At 34.1% G+C, this 23,879-nt stretch overlaps 1 protein-coding gene across 2 annotated transcripts; it reads right to left on the bottom strand.

Moving 5' to 3' along the window:
* Positions 1-1,040: 1,040 nt before the first annotated feature.
* LOC106101316 (androgen-dependent TFPI-regulating protein-like) lies at positions 1,041-23,248 on the bottom strand. 2 transcript variants are annotated; one of them, XM_013280494.1, is made up of 4 exons: positions 22,939-23,248; positions 3,426-3,566; positions 2,900-3,120; positions 1,041-1,715 (listed from the first exon to the last, which is right to left on the bottom strand). In XM_013280494.1, exons 1-4 carry the CDS (start codon positions 23,200-23,202, stop codon positions 1,394-1,396), a joined length of 948 nt encoding a protein of 315 aa, XP_013135948.1. In that variant the 5' UTR covers positions 23,203-23,248; the 3' UTR covers positions 1,041-1,393. The 2 variants fall into 2 exon arrangements, with proteins under 2 accessions (XP_013135948.1, XP_013135949.1); XM_013280495.1 differs by lacking the exon at positions 22,939-23,248 and adding an exon at positions 17,334-17,680.
* Between the last annotated feature and the right edge of the window lie 631 nt (positions 23,249-23,879).

Here is a 23,879-nt window from a genome sequence, read left to right as displayed (position 1 = left end):
TCTTTGTCCAAGAACCGCATTGAAAAAAACTTATCGAATAAGAAAATAAAAGAACATATTTGTATATACGGATATTTTTATTAAATGTATTATTTAATTCCTGGTTACAAGGAAATCTCTTATTTATAAATTATTAATAATTAAATTCGTAAAAATTCTTATAAAAACCTATTGCATCAAAAAACATTATTTATATTGTTTAAAAATTGACTGACATTTTATAGATTTTTATAAAATTCATTTTTTATTCATAATTTATTTACACATCAAAATAGCACATATGTAAATATATTTATTTTGTGAAACATTACTTTGAATCATTTTACACAAAATTTATTTAATTTGATAAAACAGATTTCTTTATTTGTCAAAAAATTAGACCAGAATTTACTTCTTAAATGTTTTACAATTTTCGTATCAAGTTTTCACTAAATTTGGGATAGAAATTACAATAAAAAATGTGCTTTGAATTAAAAAAAACTGAAAATAATTTAATAGTCGTTTCATGTTAAAATTGTTATACAATCAAATCAAGTATATAGCTTTTTTTATTAAAAAAATATTATAAAACTTGGTCCCTTGTAATCTTGACTCAGTTATAAAAACTTTAATATATTAATTCTATTTTTATATACTAAAATATAAGTACAGAGAGATAGAATATTTACTTTCCACTAAAGGCAATAAATGCCATTCGTTCACTTTGGCATTGTTCCCATATTTTTTTTTTTTTTATAATACGAGGTGACAAACGAGCAAGCGGCCACCTAAATCCACCGAAATGGAAAGCGACCGCTGCCCATAAACATCCGCAATTGCAGATGCGTTGCCTACCCTAATTGATGGAGGAGGAGACGCACATAAAGAGGACATTTCCCCTTCCTATGCGTCTCCTCCACCGTCAAATCCACTTTTCCCTCCGATCCTTTCCCCTTAAGAAAAGGGTGGAAAGGAAAAGGGACTAAAGTTAGGCCTCCGGCACCACACTCATCAGACGAAACGCGGAATTGCTTCCACTTCACGCCTGTTTTCTGTGAAGAGTCGAGTTTAATTTTCAAATTGATGGTATTTTTGTTCTATTTTATATCACAGTCATATTAATATGTTATTTTATCACGTAAAAGAACAAGTCAACAAAGTCAACAAGTTTAAGACAAAGAGAATTTTTAATTGCATTATTTTTTTTACTAATAATATTTTATTTTTGAATTATATTAATGATTGTAAAATTCAAACTAATATTTCAAACTATCAAAAATAATAGGAATGTTATTAAATAATGGCGTAACAGTACTGGCTTTTCATTCATAACATTACAAATTATACAAGTTGATATTTCTGTATATTTGGAACTTCCTCCAGCAAATCACAATCTAGCTAAAAACCTAAAACATTACAAATGTGAATTTTCCATTTTACTACCAATCGTTCTGTATTTCAAACTCCAAGTATTTTTGGACAAATTGGATGCATTTAAATCTGTCTCCATTTTACCTTCATTAAGATCTTTGGCGTTCATCACCTGCTCCGTGAGGCCCGCCACCTCCGTCTCCTCGACGTCTCCGTGCACCAGTCTGTTGATGGGGAACTGCAGGAAGTAGAAGATGTAGGAGGAGCCCCAGATGAGGAGCTGGTACAGACACACCTGCCACCACGTCATCACACCGAACACTCTGTACAACCAGCGGTGGGTGAAGAAATAGATCCCGTAGTATCTGAAATTGTTTACTACTTATGAATACCTTTGAATAAGATACTATTAAACTATCGCACAACTGTTTCGTCGCGCTTTAATTCCTACGTGCTCGATGTTTGGTTGACGCCAAATTGCACCAAACTGTTTTTAAGTATACTTTTATTACTATAAAAACAGATTTTTTTTAAATACAATATGATTTAGTGGCAAAATGTAATCATTAAAAAGTGTATTTTCAAATTCCCTCGCAAGTTCTAAAACGCACACTACTGGTCGAAGCAAATGGCTTATCTAATATGGCGTCGCTGTGTTGTCAATACACAGTTCATTTACGTTAGTTTATATAGAAATACACTCTTGAAGTATTTTACTGTAAACAAGATATCAAAACCAATTTTAAAATAAAAAATTAATGAATAGAATTATTAATTACCACTTATTTGTATCAGGAATAATAAAAAATCGATTTTTGACCTTTTTACTTTGAGAAACTTTGTTGTGTTTTACGTCGAAGTGACATCTGAGCGTAAGTTGTGAATGGAATAGACGATTAACGTCTCATGACAACTCCGGTCGCGTTTTAGTCGCTCGAAAATGGTCGTAATTCTATTTTATTATTTTTAGTTCAATGGTTGAATATTTTCGCGTCAATTTTTTTTTAACAAGTAGAATCGTTTAAAAAAAGGAAAAAAAACATGCATATTCCCTATTAAACAGTTGAAGGCTGCTAATCAATCGACAGTGGCGCAACAGTTTTGCGATAGTTTAGTCAAAGGAGTTCGCCCGCTCTATGTAAGCTATATAAATCATAGGTCAAACACAATTTGTCAAAGTTAATTAAGAAGATGACAAAATACTAAAAGTTCATATTTACAAAGATGTTAATAATTTTATTTTTTATTAATATTATAAGGTGGCGAACGATCAACATGATTGCAGAAGCACATAACCAGGATATTTCACCTTCCTATGCGATTCCGTCGTAAAATTTATTTTTCCTTCACATTTTTTCTTAAGAAAAGGGTGGAAAGAAAAAGGGACAAAAATTAGGTTTCCGGAACCACACTGATCAGAGTATACGAGGAATTCCTGCCACTAAACGCCTGTCTTCTGTGTCGTGGCATTTCACCAGGCGTTCCGGCCCTTCAGGGCAAAGATGTCAAGCGTGCTCTAGAACTATTAATAATCTAAAAGAATACTTACACAATAGCATAAGCGACATCAACAATAGTGACGGCTAGGATCTCGTTTTTAAAGTTCCTCGGCCTCCTGCGGGGCTGCAGCAGCGTCTCGATGAGAACAACTACGGAGATGTTGGTGTGCACGCAGTGGTTGAACCACCACGGGACCACGTCGTCGTACACGCGCGGGAACACCAGCTCGCGGTCTACAGCGTACACGCACCAGAACATCGATGACACGAACTGGAAACAATTGTAGAACAACTAAAAAAACAGACCAGATCAAAGCCTAAATTGATTACTACAGTATACAGCACAATTCTTTAGATTAAATTGTACTCTTTAAGAGCACCTTTGACTTGATTTGATTCCTAGTTTATATGAAGGTGCACACTACTCGATTTTAGGTTGTACTAAACAGTTGAATTGGATGCGAAACAATCGACAATCGCACAAGATTTTCTAAGGACGTTAGCATTCTGAGTTTTTAAACAGTCACTTGGAGCAGATTCCTTATAAATAATTACTTAATCGGTGTATTTGTTTACCAAAGTAAAAGGCAAGACGAGCCCTGAGAAGACGATGTCTCTCCAGTAGCGTAGACGCGAGGCAAGCTGGCTGTCCTGCTTGTCAAGCCACTCCAGCAAATCGTGTACCAGCGACAGCATCAGGAATATCGTCTGGAATGCCTGCAACCAAGTACATTAAATATTTAGTTATTAGGATTATGAATGACTTAAAAAGATATTAGAGATGTCTGAAATAACAAGGTAGATCAACCTTGTACAATCGAGGAAACTGGCGGTGTTTCACCTTAAAACATTTCGTTGGAACATTTTTAACGAGATGCGGAACAAATATTAATAAAACGTAGCTTATAAAATTTACGAAAAAAAAAAACAGTTAGTTATACCACGGTTAGTTTCTTTTTATTTATCCCTTCGTGTAGACTACTGTGCTAATTGTTAATTTTTAGGAAGAGGCGGAGATTGTCTCGTTGCAATGAACAAGGCAACTTTGCCTGGAGTGCACACCGCGGATTACCGCGACTATACTTATGTGAGCTACTACAATATGGCTTACAAAGTGATGGACAAGAACTTATTGAATTAATGAATAAATTTAATCTAATCTAACTAATTATTGCAAAAGTTTAGATGGATGGATGGATGTTTGTAGCCTAAACGGCTGAACGAATTTCGGTGTAATTTGGTACAGATGTAGAGAATAGTCTGGAAGAACACATAGGCTACTCACTTTTGTCTTTTTAGTCGCAAGCGAAAGCCAGTCTGATATAATAAGATAGTCTTAATGAATGTGGTTCATATAAAAGTATTTCGTAATAGTTAACCATTCTATAACGTCCTTCCGCCTTACAAATAAACGCGATACAAATTTAAACTTAGGAATAAACTTTATACCGCGTTTACTTGTAAGGCTGTTACAATGTTAAATGTGCAGTGAAAACGTAGATAACGTTTTCTGACAATCCAGGCCAATTGTCTGATAACAGAATTTATTTGATTATTAACCACCGTTGTAGATGCAGAATTTAGGAGTAAGTCTTTGTTTGCGATTTAAAAAAACACACGCTAAGTATATTCTAAAGTGAGTCTTGAAAATAAGTAAAAAAAAATATGAATTAGAATTTTATTTCAAAATGTTTAATTGCGTATTTTATTTACTGAATTGTATTTAATTTGATATAATTCCCATCGCCCATTGTCTTTGTTTTTATTTTTGTGAATTGGAAGCTGTTTGATCGTTTAACCTGTCTGACTAGTTTTAAACGTAAATGATATATTCAAGCAGTTTCCGTACTAAGGTAATCAGAAAAGGATAAAACAACAATCAAGGAATATCCGTCATTGTTAACAAGAGCCTTAACTCCACAATAATGATAGCGTTTTATTCTTTCCTGCAACTACAACTGTCTTAAATACTGAATAAAGACTGATGTTTTTAAACTTGTACCTAATTAAGGTTTTATGCATACGAAATAAAACGTTAAATTATAATGCAGTTCAACCATTACAGTTTCCTAAATACGCTTTTGTTGACAAGATACTTTAGTTTCCGCCTCAAGTTGCATATCACAGGAACATTCTGTTACAAAAACAGGATGTGTCCTATTAAAAAAATCAGAGGAAGTGTCTACGGGTACGTTGCTCTGTGCACTTATCGTTGTGTTGAAATTTATTGTATTTACTAATTAAGTCATGCGGCGATCACGTGTGTCCCGTGCCCTGTTTGAACTGTCGACCTTATTGATATGTTTTGTCTATGTGCTGACAGAGAAAATAATGCTGTACAGTATACAGGAATCAAATTATACTGAAGACGAACGCAATATTCTAAAAAAGGCAGTTGTCTATGGCTCTGTAATAGTGCTGTTTATTGAACGTTGCAGTATGAATCATTTATTTTTCGATAAAATATCAGAAAGAAATGATTGGCGTTATGTAACATGGTAACTTAATTATAGTTATTTTTCCTTATGTTATATTCAATATTAAACGCTTCAGCATAATTTTTTATTTCGATTTAGTAGGTTTACTAAACCATTAGCGATATTGGCTGATCGAACATCAATAACTAATAAAAGTAACAATTTTCATGTTTGAATAAAAACTAAATTAGATTAATGAAAATATTTATTACTAGCTGCAGTTCGCGACTTTGTTCACGTGTATTAAAAGTAGTAAAAAAACATACCCTATATTACTCAGTAAAAAAATCAGACAAAAAAAAATGGGACCAACTTGCAAGCATTACCTTTCGGAAAAAAAAGAATTATCAAAATCGGTCCACTAGCGGCGGAGTTATGCCGTAACACACAAAAAAACATACAGACGAATTGAGTACCTCCTTCTTTTGGGAAGTTAGTCAAAAACGCGGCTTTTTAATGGTGAATGAATTTAAAAAACAGTCCAGTTGTTTCTAAGTTATCTAAATACATACAAATCGTTCATCTTTATAATATTTTATAGTTATTTTTACATCTCCAAGTTAAACTGCACCACATATCGCAGTAAATAGATACACAAACCGCAAATAAGGAATGCATTATAATTATACGAATATTGTAAAACCCCACCACGTGTTCCTATCACGTGTCGTATGTACCAATAACATTAAAGGTTATGATTAAAACAACTGACGGAGTTACAACCACGCAGACTACAGACTTAATCGGCCGATAATCAGGCGTTTAATCAAGACGAGCTTGTATAAAGGCGTGCACATTGCACCCATTTTGTTTTTATCACTGCTAGACAAGATAAAACTGTCGTTATGTCCAGACTTGTTACAAATTAAGACACAATATAACAAGTAGGCAGTCAAGAAGGTGCATATGCGTGCGCGCCCTCCACAGATTTGGCCCATATGACCTGAGGGTCGGTGGGACCATGGGTGGTGGTGTGTAGGAAAACTGTCGATAGATTGGAAGTCTTTAGTCTGCGGAGTCTCTTAGACTGTGATACATGGTCTTACGCTAATCTAGTTTGGTACTGAAGAGCCAGTGGCTTAGTGGTTAAGACGAAGTACCAGTGTTTTCCCAACCAAGGTTCGAATGCAGTCGAACCACATGGTCCGACTATTGCCGTCATTCGTAGAATAAACTTTAAACTTATTTAGAATTTTTGAAAGAAATATTAATGTATTTCCAAAAAAATCCGTTAGTCTTATAAATTTTTAACCGAAAATAATCAACTTTACAGACTTATTATTTTTTTATATCCGTTTTACAGATGTTTATGAATAGCTACTCTATGACTACACAACTGTACTAATTGGTACTCAGATATACAGTTAAGCTATTAGATAAGCTAAGTGCGCGTGTTAATCTGACCTTAGTTTAGCTGATTCATTGTGGCACATGATAATTATCTATCGGGATTGAAGACGAGTCTCGCAATAGCATGTCTTTGTTCATGATACGTAGATAAGTGAATTGGTTTTATATAGGTAAAATAAAAACATTACTAAGCTAAAATGATGAAATTAGGATCAAATAAGGTAGTAAAATGTGACGTACATTACGAGTGACTCTCTAAAAACACATATTATAAATGCGAAAGTTTAGATGGATGAATTTTTGTTAGAGTTTGTAGCCTAAACGACTGAACGGATTTCAATGAAATTTGGTATAGATGTAGAGGATAGTCTGGAATAACACATAGGCTACCAGCATTTGTATTTTTTTAATTCCGCGCGGAGGGAAACGCGAGCGAAAGCTAGTTAGAAATATTGTCAAGACTTGAATAATGCCTAAACCACATACTCGTAATTGGTATACCATCACTACGCGGAATAAGGAAGTATTGTTGAATGCTATCAAAGTTATATTATCTAAATAAAAACAAATTATTGATAAGTCTATTTGTTATGTGTTTTTTAAAATACAAAGTATTGCCAATGAAATAATAACGAATTAACTAGAACAATGTTAATGCCTTCGCTAACAATGTAGTCGAGAATCGAGTAATTTTACTTAACATGTGTATAACGAACATTTAGTTAAGTTGATTAAAACACGAGAATGTTTTGTCTACTAAATCACTTTGTACTCGACTAAATTACTAGCCTAGTGTAACTAGGTATTGCCCGCGATTCCGTCCGCGTGGAATTGAAATACTAAAGTAAATTGCCTATGTGTTCTTTCAAACTATATTGTAAATCTATGTCAAATTTCATCGAGATCCATTCAGCAGTTTACGCTACAAACTCTTACAAACATCCATCTAAATTTTCCCATTTATCATACTTCATACTAATATTATAAATATGAAAGTTAGATGAATGGATGTTTGTTAGAGTTTGTAGCCGAAACTGCTGAACGGATCTCGATGAAATTTGACAAAGATATACTGGATAGTCTTTAAGCACACATAGGCTACTTACTTTTTTTTTGTGCCACGCAGAAGTCGCTGGCGTAAGCTAGTAATATAATAGTAAGATTTACTTACAAAGTTCCAGCCGGTGAGATACGCCATCCTGAATGTAAACAACGATTGGATTTCCAAATCGGGACTATTTTTTAAAGCCGATTCCATTTTAAAAGCGAACAACGAAACGTAGGCATGGTGTAAAATTGAAAATATATGCAAAACCGTCTTCCAATATAATCTCGCGTCACTTCTATCGAAAAGTTTCTCATTTTCTGTTATTAAAAAACATAACACATTGTACAGAATATTACTATCTCTCCATATGTTTTCCATTTTATTTATTTATATTAAAATATGAACTAATATTAAAAGCTAATTACACTAATTAGTCGCCCGAGGCGATTTGGGCGACTATGTCGTAAATAGATTTTGTTGACGGTACATGCAAGTTCCGTCGGTGTGGACAGATTAACAAATTATTTTACCCTTAAAATAATATCTATTATGTTTAAAATTTTTTATACCGTTTAAAGGTTATTTATAGTTTGGTGTACATTTTCATACCAAATTTTTAAAGACCTTTTGGAATCTTACTAATTATTTATTCAACATTATTCGAATATTTTTTATAATTTTATAAATAAGTGTTGTTATAAATAAAACAATATAAAAGTATCAATTAAAACTCCCTAAATACTTGTGAAATATTCTCTAATAATGGCAACTCAGTAATATCAATGTTAGGCAATTTACTACGGGCAGACATCACGATCTTTGTCCCCGCCCTTATCTGTACAGTGAGATAACACGGTATCCCTCGCCGCGTCACGCGTCCAGACAATTATTGGTATATTACGGTGAGTTTCCACTGTCATTGCAACTGTATATCAACGCCGTCCATTAACATCCGCAATTGCAGGTGTTGCCTACCCTTAATTGACGGAGGAGATGTACATAAAGAGGATATTTCCCCTTACAAATAATTCCTAATTAATATCCCCAACTCACCATATTCCAGTGTGTCATATAGTACGGTACATTATCAACTGTCATCTTTAAATTCTCATCAATGACGTCCAATTCTTTAATCCTACGTACAATCTCCGTCCCATACCAACTGACATAACACAATAGTACAAAGTTGAAATAATGAAACACTGTTCTTATAAGCAAATTCATTTTAACACGCAATTTTAAAAACAAACTTTTCCCCATTGCGACTACACTGTTTCGAATACGTAAAAGAATTGTTACAAATTACATGTATTTATTTTATTTAAAACTTTATAATTATCGGTTGAGAATTTAAAATATTTCATCTCTATCATTCTATTTTAAAATAATGAAATAGCAATAAGATTGTATAGAATTCTTGGTCAGTGGAACCCCTGTGTCCCTGTATATTCACATGCAAAAACGTCAACAATTGGTATTTTCAATTTAATATTAAAATTAATGTAAATTATTATGATGATAAATATCTTATTACTTACAAATTAAAAAAAAAACACCCTTTAAAAATGTCATTTAAAAGTAAACTAAGAGCGTCGGTATCTCAAGAATTAAGCAATTGTAATTTGCAGATTCAGAGTTCAAATCCCGCCTTGTACAAATGTTTATGGATTTTTAATTTCATGTGGACATCCGACGTTCTTACGGCGAAGGAAAACATTATGATGCCTGCATATATCTGCCAGTAATTCAAAGATATGTTTGAAATCAACCTGCAGTGGGCCAGCGTGTTTGACTATGGACTAATCACCCATAACTTAGGGTACGTTCCGCATTGCACGGTACCGTCTTCCGAGGGGCGCCTTAGGGCGCAGCGTCCCAACTTGTTGGGACGTCACGAGGGCGGTAAATGAGGCGTCGCGGTGGCAAGCGAAAGCGTTCCCGTGGCGTCCGACACAATGGCCAGGAGGGAACGAAGGGGTTTAGTGAGGTATGCCCGCCACTACGGGGGGAGAGTCCCACATAACTCTCGTGTCTGCCCTGAGGCACGGAGTATGCATAACGCATTCCCCTTCGAAAAAAAAGAGTAAACTCCGAGCACCTCGGTGAGGTAGACAGAAAGCATATTTTAATTTTGTATTAGACATAACTACTTATAATACGTAAGTCAAATTAAGCAAATAATAGAAAGTATTGCGTTATCTCACGTTTTGTGAAATTTTTTATCAAAATGTAATCAAAAATTTCGCGGTGCTTTGCTACGGCGTATTAAATATGTCACTAGAACAAATAGAAATTTATCTTTCCAATCATAAAGAACAATTAACAAGGTGTTCGTGTACATATACACAAGTCACGGCACGTCAATATTAATGACGTGACGTTCGCCAGAGGAATCCTTTTAATTCGAGTTAAGTGTTCATCTCGTGTCTTATTTTTTGCCAGTTCGCCCATTTACATTAATTTATAATAAACTAACAATATTTAGAACAAACTGTGGACCATGATTATTAACCTTCCGCACAAGGTTATTAATTTTAATTAGTGTAACAAATTGGCGTTTCCACTGACGAATCACTTTTATTAAACGCAATGACATCCCGATAATACACTTTGAAAAAAAAAACACAAAAATAATAGTAATACTGCAGTGGAAATGTACTTTAATTCGTTCAAAATATCTTAAAATAAAAATGCGAAAGTTTAGATGGTTGGTTGGATGGATGGATGGATGTTTGTTAGAGTTTGTAGACTAAACGGCTGAACGGATTTCGATGAAATTTTGTATAGATGTAGAGGATAATCTGGAAAAACACATAGGCTACTCACTGTTTTCTTTTTTAATTTCACGCGGACGGAGTCGCGGGCGAAAGCTAGTTCTAAATATTTCGCTAGATATCAAGTCTAGAATACAACAATTTATTCAAGTTGAACAACTGAAGAAAGTCTGGAAGCCGTAATTATTTTTCGTCAAATCTTTATAAAGAAAGTCTTAGTTGATGTCGCCAGTCAATCTATAGAGCGCGCGCACACCCGAAACTAGACTATCGCAGGACCGTTTAGTCTCGCTTTGATTCCTGTTATCTTATATGGAGTTGTACACTACTCGATTTTATTGTGTAAAACACAGTTGATTTGACTGTGAAACAATCGACAATCGTACCACAGTAATCCGATAGTTTAGGTTATTTTCTACCGATATACAGAATGCTCTGAAAAATTGTTCTGCAAGACCTTATGCATACACTGTAGTATAGTTGCGCTGGACAGGCTTATATTGTTAAAAATAAAATAAAGTAGTACAAAATAAATCACTGTTTATTGACCAAAAGAATTATAAAAAAGAACACAACTTACAAAACATATTACTGTAAACAAATAAAAAAAAAATCTTGGCCATAAGGATAAGACTCAGCTGATGGGGCCTCGAGCTTGTCACTGAAGGCCGCGCTGGTTTTCAGCCTCCCCTTAACTACTATTACATGGTTCACTTTATGATACAGGGGGCAGTGGAGATATGATATATGCCATCATTGCACTCTTGCTCTGCTATAGTTCACTGGCGCTAGTCTAGTTTAGACACTACTAAATACCAGTATGCCTGCGCTATCTCCAACTATACTGGCATAATGTAAACCAAGTAACTTTGTTATATTTAGATTTAACGAATCCATTTTGAACAAGATTTTCTTGTTATAAAATCACAATGGCACAAAATTTCCCACAATATTTTGTTTACTTTAAAATGTGGAAAATTCCACGAACAAAACTATCTTGTTATTTTAAAGCACTTTAAAAATTACGATACTTGTATCGTAAAGGAACATATTTTTTATTACACGCACAGTTGTACACAAAAAAGTTCAGGTAATATAATCATGATTACTATCATATATAACAGTCGGTTTTCACTGTAGACACAGTCAAACAAAAATATTTAACGCTCCCTTACATTACCTTACTTCTTACTAATATTATAAACTAGCTGTCGCCCGCTATTTCGTCCACGCAATATTAACATAAAAAAGTATTACTCAGCTACCCTTACGTGAAACTCCGGACGAAATCGACCCAGTCGTTACAGACAGACAGACAAAAAATGTAAATTCGATTTTCGTTATTAACAACGCAAATACATCATCTTCCCGAAATCTGGAAGTTTTCTTTTGATATTACAAACAGACAGTCAAATTTTATTATATGTATAGACGCGGGAATTTGCATGAACGGATGTTAGTGGGATCACACACGGACTTCTTACTAAGTTCTGTGTCCGTGCAGATAAAGTGTAGCAGATAAATAAACTGAGTTAACAATTTTTGGTACAAATGTTACCGCAGTGTAAAACAACGGTTCCAAATCGAATACGGTAGCTATTGCATCAGTAAAACTGCAAAACAATAATTTCTTGAAGGCTTATTGCATGCAATCTTCTTTCTGTAACAGGACTTAATAATACCTTAGTGTACTGACAATTATCCAAGGACGTGTATGAAAACCAATTACTTATGTAACTTACTTTACCAATGTTATTATTGCGTTTTGTATATTTTTCTTTAAACAGAGTTGTACTTAACGTACTAGTAGTAATAAACAGACTAACACATCTGTTGTATTCCAACCTTTTTTTTTATAATATAAGGTAGCAAACGAGCCAGCGGCCACCTGAATCCACCGAAATGGAAAGCGGCCGCTACCCATAGACATCCGCAATTGCATCATGCGTTGCCTACCGTCCATTGACGGAGGAGGAGACGCACATAAAGAGGACATTTTTCCTTCCTATGCGTCTCCTCCACCATCAAATCCACTTTTCCTTTCCACCCTCTCCTCTTAAAAAAAGGGTGGAAATGGAAAGGGACTAAAATTAGGCCTCCGGCACCACACTCATCAGTCGAAACGCGGAATTGGTTCCACTTCACGCCTGTCTTCTGTGTGGTCGTGGTATTACTGGGGGCGATCCGGCTCATTCGTGCGAAGATGTTAAAGCGGGCTCTGCCACTGTTAACCTACTTATGAGATACCAGTTGTAAATAAAGATTTTGCTGTAATAATCTTAAAACAACAGATCGATAAGAAAAATGTTAAAAGTGCGTCGCAAACATTTGAATAAACTATCGCATAACTGCTTAGTCTGTGATTCCTATGGGCTTATATGAAAGTGCGCACGCTCAATATTTAGTTATGCAACTGAACAGTTGCTCTGCGAAACAATCGACAATCGCTGAAATACAAATACTTTAGTCAAAGATGTGCGTCTCTTCATCCTACATTATTGGTGTTTTATTATCCTTTTGTGTCAAGGTTGACTTAACATCTGTCTGCGTGTAATGAATTACCTAACTTTATTGTAAGTCTGTTCTCGTATTTCTTCGTATACCTTCTTACGAATATATTTAGTAACAACAATTGTTAACAGACTTCGCCACTTATATAAAATTGTCCAATGTATGTAGAACTAGCTGTTCCCGTGCGGCTCCATCCGCATGAAATTATGAAAATTTTACTTTATTGTTTATAATTGTCATATTATCAACAGCAAATGTCAAAATGACATGACATGATAAACCTTGGCAAACTTGTTTCCTTGACGTTGGCAGCAACTAATGGTCTCTTTCGCACATTAGGGTTTTTATCTAAAATATTTACCCCTAAGTTTATACGAGTATATAGTTTAAAGCGTGACGTAAGTGTAGGGCTTTAAAAAAAGAATTATTCAAAAATATGTTGTATTTGCCGACATCTTAGGCAACAAAGAAATGTGTGTTCATGTTTATTATAATAGTATAGATTTAGTCTGGAAGAAACTTAGTCTGTCTACTTACTGACTTTTTAAAATTATGTTCGGACGAAGACGTGGGCAAAATCTCTTAATATAATCATTAAAAGTAATGACTAATTTTTTTTGTTCAAATGTTTTTAAATTGCATCTTCAAATTATTATTTTGTTTAGTGATTATTTATTTAAGCTTGTCCTTTTTGAATTCCAATAATAAATACTTGTTTCTCCTTGTTCATGCATTCGCTATGAAATAAAAAAAAACGTGAAATCATAGTAATGGTTTACTATTCTTATCGCGGTGATGTAAAGTTTATTGACTGAAAAATTAAATCGTAAGTAATAATAGTAAGTGTTTCTACACGCCTAGTCATAAAATACTTAAGTAGAATTAAAAAAACGCATATAACTCAATTATAAACATCCACACTAACTATGCTAATATAATAAAGAAGAAAGATTTGTATTTTTGGGTTTTGTATTTGATTCACGCAAAAACTACTAGGCCGATTTAAAAAATTCTTTCACCATTAAAAAGCTACGTTATCACTGAGTAAACAGACTAGCTTTTTTCCTAATGTAAGGTCTCAAACTGCGTCAAAATCTGCTATTGAAGAAGCTTTGCCTTCCTTAATCTATGAAGGAGAGGACACATAAAGAGGAAATTTCCCCTCATATGCCCAACTACTTCCCCTTTCCAATCATTTTTTTAAAGCACATACTTAAAACAAATTCTATAAACATGTTACATTTAGTGGCAGTATTCTAATATTTTGTTGTCTATGTTTTCCATGTTTTGTGGTCGAATTGGCCCACTTAAGCTAAAACATTAAAAGCTTTTGTGTGTCTATTTACTCGACCGATTAAAAGGTCGATCGATATTGGATGAGTTAATTCCATTAAAACCTTTAATGTTCGACCACAGGCCATCTAGGGTTGCCACTTACGTTTGACACGAAAACTTTGAGTCTATACTTTGGTCTATGGTTTTAATATCTTCAAGTAAACGTTGATAGTTGTAAAGTTACTAGATGTCTTTTCTATATATCATCAGACAAGGGCTAATACACTTTTTTTATTATAACTAGCTTTTCCCGTGCGGCTTCATCCGCAAGAAATTATGAAAAGTTTATCTTATTGTTTACATTTGTTAAATACAATTGTAAATGTCAAAATGACATGACATGACAAACCTTGGAAACCTTGCCTTCTTGACGTTGGCAGCAACTTATGGTCTCTTTTCCACATTAGGGTTTTTATCCAAAATATTTACCCCTAAGTTTAATAACGTGAAAATATATAGCCTATAGCGTGACGTAAGTGTAGGGCTTTTTATTAAAAATAGAATTATCCAAAAATATGATGTAATTGCCGACATCTTAGGCAACAAAGAAGTGTGTGTTTACGCTTTATTATAATAGTATAGATAGATATAGATGATGCATGGTAATCTACAAGAATTGTTTCTTGTGTTTGTGTTGTGGTTTCAGCCACTATTCGGATCTACGTCTATATGAAGTAAGCAGCCCTAAATATATCGTTTAATGAACATTTACAGTAGGTTATAACCTTAATAAAAGTATGTTTTAAAGCGTCAATAGCCTAATGGTTATGGGTACGGACTACCGATCTTGCAGTCTAGGGTTCAAATCCCGCTATTTGCCTATTGTCGTGAACCATACCTAGCACAAGCCTAAAGCTTAGTTGGAATAGTTAAAGGAAATATTAGTAAATTAAGAAAAATCTACTATTATTTAAAAAAAATCATATTTTCTATTTACGAACATAGTTCAATGATTTAAAAGGCTTCTCGTGTACATCAGATACATATTTAGAAGGCTTCAAGTTATATTATGTCAGAATATTACGTTGAAAATAAGTATCTGATATTTTAAACAATACTTCTAGTAGGGAACTAACAGTAACCTAACAGTTTATAAGAAAATTTCAGGTCACCTCTAAAATTTTAGTTTTTAAAAGGCTATAGGACTAAGTGTTAATACAACAAAGATTACATTACACGAGTCATAACCACGGCATACAAAAAAGTTACTTTTTCAATGCGTTTTTAACAGAATTAATTAGTTAGTTTTGTATTCCTTCGCGTTTTATTACGAATACATAATGTAAACCAGTTGTTAGTTGAGTTCAAATTATGAATGTCCTTGAAAATTGTTGTTTCACATATTATGTTGAGTTAATGATTTTTTGAACATCTACGGTCAAGGTATAATCGTTTCGGAGGAACAAGAAACGCAGATTTTCTAGAATAGTCGATGTTTTTAACGTATAGTTAATTGATTACTAAGCAAGTTAGTGTTGATTTCTCATTTAATGTACTACTAAGGGAGACTAAGGACCTGTCCCACCAAATTGTAAATTGTCTGATAACAATCAAACGTGTAAATTGATGGAAATATCGGATTTTGTTACCTTATCTGACAGTGACGTCAATTTTAAGCTAATAGCTATATCAGCCAGTGGTGGGACAGGCCCTAACAATTCTTCCGTGACTTTGTAAATAGTCGTATCATGTTTCAGAACAATTTTATATAGAAAACAATAGAATAGCGCATCTTACGAAACTCGACTTCCTGATTTCGCATTAGTAATTTTCCGTAGTAGGGGACATTAACTTTAGCGACTGGCAACATTGTTTAATCATATAAATATTATAAATGCGAAGTTAGGATGGATGAATGAATGTTTGTGAGCGTTTGTAGCCTAAACGGCTGTACGGATATCCATGAAATTTGACACAGGTTTAGAGCATAGTCTGGAAGAACACATAGGCTACTTTTTATCCCGGGAATAGTTACAGTTCCCGTGGGATTTATTCATTTAGTTTTTTAATGTTTACTCGATCATTCTGCAACGGTTCAACATATCTTATTGAAATTTGGCACAGATATAAAACAAAGTCTGGAGTACACATGGGATAAGCTTCATCCCCGAGAAATGTCCGGTTCCCCAGGGATTTTTGTCCTATAGTTCGTATGTTTTCTAATACCACGCAAGCAGTCGCGGGCAACAGCTAGTCACGTTATAATCGCTTTAATACATTATCAATGTATTTGTTTATCTCGAGCCCTGAGCCCCGACGTATTGATCCCGTGCGGCGGCCGTCCCGCGCTAGGGCTGCCAACTCTGCAACTTTGACAAGAAATCTAAAGATTTCTATGGTGAACATTCAAATTAAATATATGACAGGATCTTGGGTCAGAAAGATGGTACAAAACAAGCGAAAATGACTTCATTTAGTTTTCTAGGTGCAAGGTTTAGTGAGTTCGTTTCTAAAAAGTTGGCAGCCCTACCTCTTGCTCGCTAAACCTGTACGACTCTTGAAGGTCGTTAAACGCCCGGCTATGGAAATATGCACTAATCACTTAAGGCCAATGTATTCATAATAAACGACCCTGTTACTTAATAGAATGCTCGGTTAAATAACATCTATAAGAATTAACTTTTATGGACTCTAACTTTATGGAAATTAGATAAAATTTAGTATTAAACATCCGCGGAAAAACCATGATCTTGACTCTAATACGGTAATTCAGGTAAATCGCCTTCATGAACCAAATAAGCACATGATGTTACGTGATTTACATTCGAAGGTTTATCGATTGAAGTCATGTTCATAACAGATTGATTATAGAACGATTTACAACCCGATATCATCAATAAGTCAATTTGTTAGCCATTTTTAATGTGCAAATTAACGTGCTTTTACTCGCAATCAAATTCATTTTGAAAGTCTGTGATATAAAAACGAATATCGCAATAAACATTTAAAACATTAACATAAATAATTTTTATTATAATATAAAACTTACAAAATTCCAGTTGGTCAAGAAAAATGCCGCCAAATATTTCAAATCTTTCAACAACGGATCAGTCATTTTCTCTTCTTTTATTGTGAAACACATAACAACACCCCAAACACCAACCACACAAAACAAAACACAATTAATACCATGAAATACAGTTCTTATTAATAAATTCACTGAAAAACTCTTTTTGAAAACTCCCGCCTGTTCAACATTCTGTTCGACCTCCATCTTGAAACACGAAGAGGCAAAGGCTACTCTGTTGTGCAGCCAAAATGTCTTAAAGATTTTTTTTTAAATGTTCGCGTGTAAAATGCTACAATGTTGTAAAAGTACGTGCTATTGCAGCGAGGTGAACCTGTTGTATGGATTGGACGAACGTTTCGGGGTGTCGAGTCAACACGAGGTATATAACCTCCTTGATCTAAGGCCTCGCCAAAAAAATATACAAACGCCAATTAAATTAATGTAGGAAGTATATTTAGCGTATAATTTTAAGTTATTAAATTACTTTTGAACACATTTGCATAGTAGAAATGCAAGTGTTTAACATAACTTGACAGTCTCTGTAACCTCGAGTTCTGGGTTCAAATCCCAAGATTTATTTTCAAATGAGCGGATTGTTCTTTGTTGCTGAGAGGCAAATCGTCGTTGACCTTGGATTAGAAAAAATGCAAAAATATACCATTAAAAATCTATCATTAAAGAATCATAATCATGTTTTGTGAACCGAAAATACGCAATATTAAAACTTTCCAGCGAATTCAGTTTTTGAGATTGATTTCTTTGTTGTTTTTTACAAGTACAAGTGTTATTAAAAAAATAACAGGTTTGGTTACGCAGGAATCCTTCGCTATTATTTATGACGTATGACGTCATCACAGTTCTACATTATGTTTAAATGTCATAGTTACTAATTTATATTCTCACTAGCTTTCGCCCGCGACTCCGGCCGCGTATAATTAAAAAAGTGAGTAGCATATATGTTCTCCGAGACTATCCTCTACATCTATACCAAATTTCATCGAAATCCGTTCAGCCGATAAGACTACAAACTCTGACAAACATCCATCCATTCATCTTAACTTTGTGATGTCGACATCTATAATTTAATACTGTATTTATTAAGAGGAAAGATTTGTATTTTTTTTTTAGAATTACACCCAATATCAAAAATTCTTTCACCATTAGTAAGCTATGTTATAGCTTAATTATATAAGTTGTATTTCATATATTTTTTAATTTCATGAGGACGTCACGGGTAAAAGCATATGTAAAATACATATGTACAATATCATCGATCCCATGTATTGTCTCAGGTAAAGCTAATAAAACATGTACTACATTGTATTAAAAATACAATTACTTGAATGCAATAAGTTAATATTAGTAGATTTTCAACTAAGTAAAATTGTTGTAAGTAGGTACTAGGTACTTGTAAATGTCAGGTGAATGTAAGTCTGATTCTATGAAAAAAACAAATGGTTTAGTTAATTTTAAGGAATAACATTAAAAAACCTAATATTTAAAACGCAAACTACTCAGTATTCGGATTTTACTAGGTACGTCCCAAAATTTTAATTTCAAATATAATTTAATGCCATCTTTGATCAGATTTAATAAACGCGTAGACTTTAGTGTTTTCTTTTCTTGTATACATTCTTAGTAATTCCGATAGATGGCGCTTATTTAAATAATGCAAAATTACACAAAAAACTGTTTTATTTCTTATCGAAATATTTTATTTTTCTAGAACACACCGAAAAATGACTTTAGGAAAACGCCTGTATCAAGAAAAAAATAACCACGGGCTTTGCCAGCAGCATAAGTTTAGGGGGCAACTTCGAATTTAGAAGTCACATTTATATATTTTTTTACGTATTTCTCTCCATTTTTCTCATTTGTAAAGTTTCTGTTAATGAGATGCTTGGTACTTATTTTTTTGTTAAAGATATTCCATTTTGCAACTAACCTATTAGCTAAACTTTATTGTTTTAATTATGTTTTTCGCTAGATATGAAACAATCCGGTTCCATAACTATATCTTGCTCTTAACCCGGAAATAAAATCGAGGTAATATAAGTGAAAAATAACAAAAAAATACATATTAGTATCGTCCAAACAACAAATTAAAATTAACAAAAAATTATTTCGCAATAAGTTACTTGGAACTTTAAAAAAAAATCGCCAATGTTGATTCAAATATTTTACATTTTATATATCAATTTAGGTTGTATAATTTATGAAAAGAATAAGTGTGTGAGGTTTTGTGTAAATTATCCATTAGGTTTTATAGCGATATAATAAGACACAAACATAATATATCTATATCTATACATATTATAAAGACTAATATTAATATTATAAAGAGGAAAGATTTGTATTTTTGTATGTACTGAAATAACTCAAAATCTACTGGGACGATTTTAAAAATTCTTTCACCGTTAGAAAGGTAATTTATCTGCGAGTAACATAGGCTACATTATTTTTTATTAATTTTTAAGTTCAAGCAGGCGAAGTCGCGAGAAACAGTTAGTACATTATAAACTGCAGGTATTAAGAAGGAAATGACCGAAGCCTTCGAAATTTACCTTCCGTTAAACCAACGACAATCTTATTAACAGCTTTAGTAACAACTAGCTGTTGCCCGCGACTTCGTCTATGTCAGCTACCCTTCAGTCCTGAAAGTCCAATTGAAATCAGCCCAGCCGTTTCGGAGATTACCTGGAACAAACGCGGCTTGCGGACAGACAGACAGACAAAAAAAAAATTAAATGCGATTTCCGAGATCAGCAACGCAAATACATCATCTTCCAGAAATCTGGATTTTTTTTTGATATTACAAACAGACATTCCATTTTTATTATATGTATAGATTTAGTAACAATACCTAGCGGTTGGCAAATCATATACCATAAGACTGAAAAAATTTTAGATTCTAAATTGCCTTTTTCCATTTCAGCCAACAGGACGGACTTAATTTGTGTTAACTCTGGGCCTGTCCCACCACTTGCTGATAGAGACTCGGATAGCTTAAAAATTAAGTCACTGTCAGATAAAGGTAACAAAATCCGATATTTCCATCACATATTTTACACGTTGGTTTCGCGACAGGTCCTAGGACATTCAAAACATTTCCAATACGTACAAATCAAAGTACGATTTGGATACAATTTATTTTTTACTTATGCCTTTGTTTTGTACTTGAGTGTAGAAAACTTCACGGTTTGTTAATTACAAGATATAAGATCAGGTTAAATTACTTAGAATTACAAAAAAGTTATTGTTCTGCTTTAGATTTTGGTTTATTGTCCAACATATGTTTGCTCACTTAATATGGATACACACAATTGTAAATTTTAAGATTTTCATTAAAATAATTACATTTCTTGCAATACAACAATGAATTAATATTAATTATCTTCAGTTTAATTAGCAGTAGTTTTTCGCTTTTATTATTACTAAAGCTCGCCACACGCGAACTGATTAACAAATAATATTATTTTATTATCTGTACTTCAAACGGTAGCTATTGTTCAGTACTTTGTTAGCCATACACGCGGCAGTTTCCAGATGCAGCTGAAAGTACTTTATCTTGACGAAACCCATGTATAGTAGCCCTTATTTACTCCTTTGTTACTCAATGCAGTTTATTAGTATTGAATAGTAGAATTTTTTATTGTAATTATGTTAACTGTTCTTAGCCTGGCCTGATTAGAAATATGAATACTAATCTCTTTACGTACTTATAATGTATTAGCTTTCGCTCGCGACTCCGTCCGCGTGGAATTAAAAAAAACTAATTAGCCTATGTGTTCTTCCAAACTATGTTCTACATCGATGTTAAATTTTATCAAGATCCGTTAAGCCGTTTTACAAACTCTAACAAACATCCATCCATCCATATACAATTTCGCATTTATAATTTATATCATAAAAATCAGATTGATGCGCCCCCTGGCCAGATTTTTTAGAGCGCTCCTTTGACTAAACTATCGCACAACTGTTTAGTCTTTGATTCCTATAAGCTTAAGCATTTGTAGCTGGCAACTAAACAGTTGAGTTCGCTGCGAAACAATCGACAATCACACAACTCTTATATTCTTGATAAGGCTAAAAATACAAGATATGCCATTATAAATGAAAGCTTTTTTTAATGGGCGCACGAGCGGGAACAACGAGGTGATTAACGGCAATAGACATACTAAATGCAAAAGGACCTGGAGAAGGGTTTCTTTTGTGTATATCATATTCTCACTTCCTGAAAATACTGCCGAGGAAAGACCATTTCTTGCATGCGATTTGAAATTGTCTTTTTGTCTTCAATATCATAAGCTTGCTCATCCCTACGGAGGGTCGGCACAGTATGTGCTGCTCTCCCGTACATCTCTATCAGATATCATATCTGAATCCACTCCCTTCTTGAGCATATACCTTCACACAATCCGCCCATACTTCGGTCTTCCTCTACCTTTGTCATCCACATTCAATCTTAATAGTTTCTGGTTTATTTTTTTCCTTTATTCTCTCTTTTATAAATCCTTTAGAGTTTAGTTAGCTATCAACATTATATGTTTTTTTTTATTTATTAGTTCATTTTACGTAGATAACGAAATTTTCCACAAAGACGTGAGTTTTTCGTGAGAGAATAACAAAATAGAACGGTCTTGGTTATTTTAACTGTTACATAATATTTAAACTTGAGTTTAACATTGAATATTGTAATTAAAATGGTATTAATTTAGTTCAATATAACTGAAGTTGTTTGACCCTTGTTTCTACTTTTAAAAACAATAGATGCATGACGATGTATGGCTCAGCGGATAGTGTTGAAAGTACAAGATTCGATTTCTTACCGCCTACAACATAAAGTGGACGAGCAAGCGGCCACCTGAATCCGCCAAAATGGCGAAGCGATCGCTGCCTATAGACATCCGAAATTGCAGATGCGTTGCCTACCCTTATCCGACGGAGGAAAAGGCGTACATAAAGAGGATAAATCCCCTTCCTATGCATCTCCTCTACCGTGAAATCCTCTTCCCTTCTCATCCTCTCCTTATAAGAAAAGGGTGGTGAAGGGACTTAAATTAGGCCTCCGGCACCACACTCATCAGACGAAACACGGAATTGCTTCCTTTTCACGCCTGTCTTCTGTGTGGTCGTGGCATTACTGGAGGCGTGCCGGTGCTAAGATGTTAAAGTTGGCACTACCACTGCTTAAGATAAATTTATAGAAATTATTCCATAAACGTAGATTATTATATATTTTCTATTTTTATACTTAAATCTATTTTTTCCTCATATTTTCCTCCGTAGAATTCCTTAGCGACCTAACCTCGATAATAATACAAAATGTAGTTAAATATGAGACATAAAATCGATCATAACTTGTCGAGGTAGACAGAAAGTAATCAACATTTGTTGCTGTAACATTTTCATCTAGCTTAAAATTTCTTAACACAAGTTGCGAATATATATTACTAAAAATATTTATATTACGAATATATTAAATGGCGTTTTCAGAACGATTTATTAACACATTCTAAGTGGTATTTTATTATCTAAATACAGCACAAAGGATCAAGATTTAAAAACGTTTTAAAACACTCACATAATTCCAATTCGTTCCGAAACCCGCTGCGAGATACTTCAGATCCTTAATGATGGGGTCCGAATGTTTTTTTGTATCTATAGAGATGCACATCACTATGCCCCACAGAGAGACAAACACACACAGCGCTAGAGTCGCACAATGGAATAAAGAGCGGAGTAGAAGATTGACGGAAAACGTCCTCTTACGCTCAGTGGGCTCTGTGGGCAACGTCGTGGGCAAGCCAGTAGGCAACGCAGTGGGCAAAGCGACCTCCGAATACATGATAGGGCGACGCGTTTACCCTCCACGAAGCGATACCCACAACTCAATGAGTTATTGTAGCACTAACTCGACCGCGCGGCGTCGCTCACATTAACTCACGGAAACTGCAACGGTTGTCGACCTTCAAACACGATACAACCGCTCAAATTAAAACCATCTATTTTTTTCAAATATCAACATTCTCACATAATTAAAATAATGTAATTGTATTAAGTTATGCAATTTTTAATGACGTTTAAATGTATTTAGTAACATAATTATATAAATTATCGTTACTCTACTCGTAGTAGAAGCAAATTATCCGATTTGGTCCTCCAGACTATGTTCTACATCTGTCCCAAATTTCATCGAAATCCGTTTAGCTGTTTTGGAGATATGTAGAAACAAACATCCATACATTCGCATATAGTATCATCATTAGCTCACTATACGTCCCCACCGAGGGTCTCGGAGCCTACCCTAATAAGGGGTGACTAGGCCAGTCAACCACGCTGGAGAAGTGGGGGTTGGTTGACTTCACACATATCTTTCTAATTTCTTTGCCGATATGTGCATCACGATGTTTTACTTCACCGTAAGAACGTCGGGTAAATTATGTACATTTGAAAATTCGAAAATAACATTGGTAGATGGGATTCGAACCCAAGACCTGTAGATTACAAGTGCTTATAGTATGA

This window comes from Papilio polytes, unplaced genomic scaffold (genome assembly GCF_000836215.1).
Source record: "Papilio polytes unplaced genomic scaffold, Ppol_1.0 DF823991.1, whole genome shotgun sequence".
Taxonomy (NCBI): Eukaryota; Metazoa; Arthropoda; class Insecta; order Lepidoptera; family Papilionidae; genus Papilio; species Papilio polytes.
This window is presented reverse-complemented; position numbering and strand designations above follow the sequence as displayed.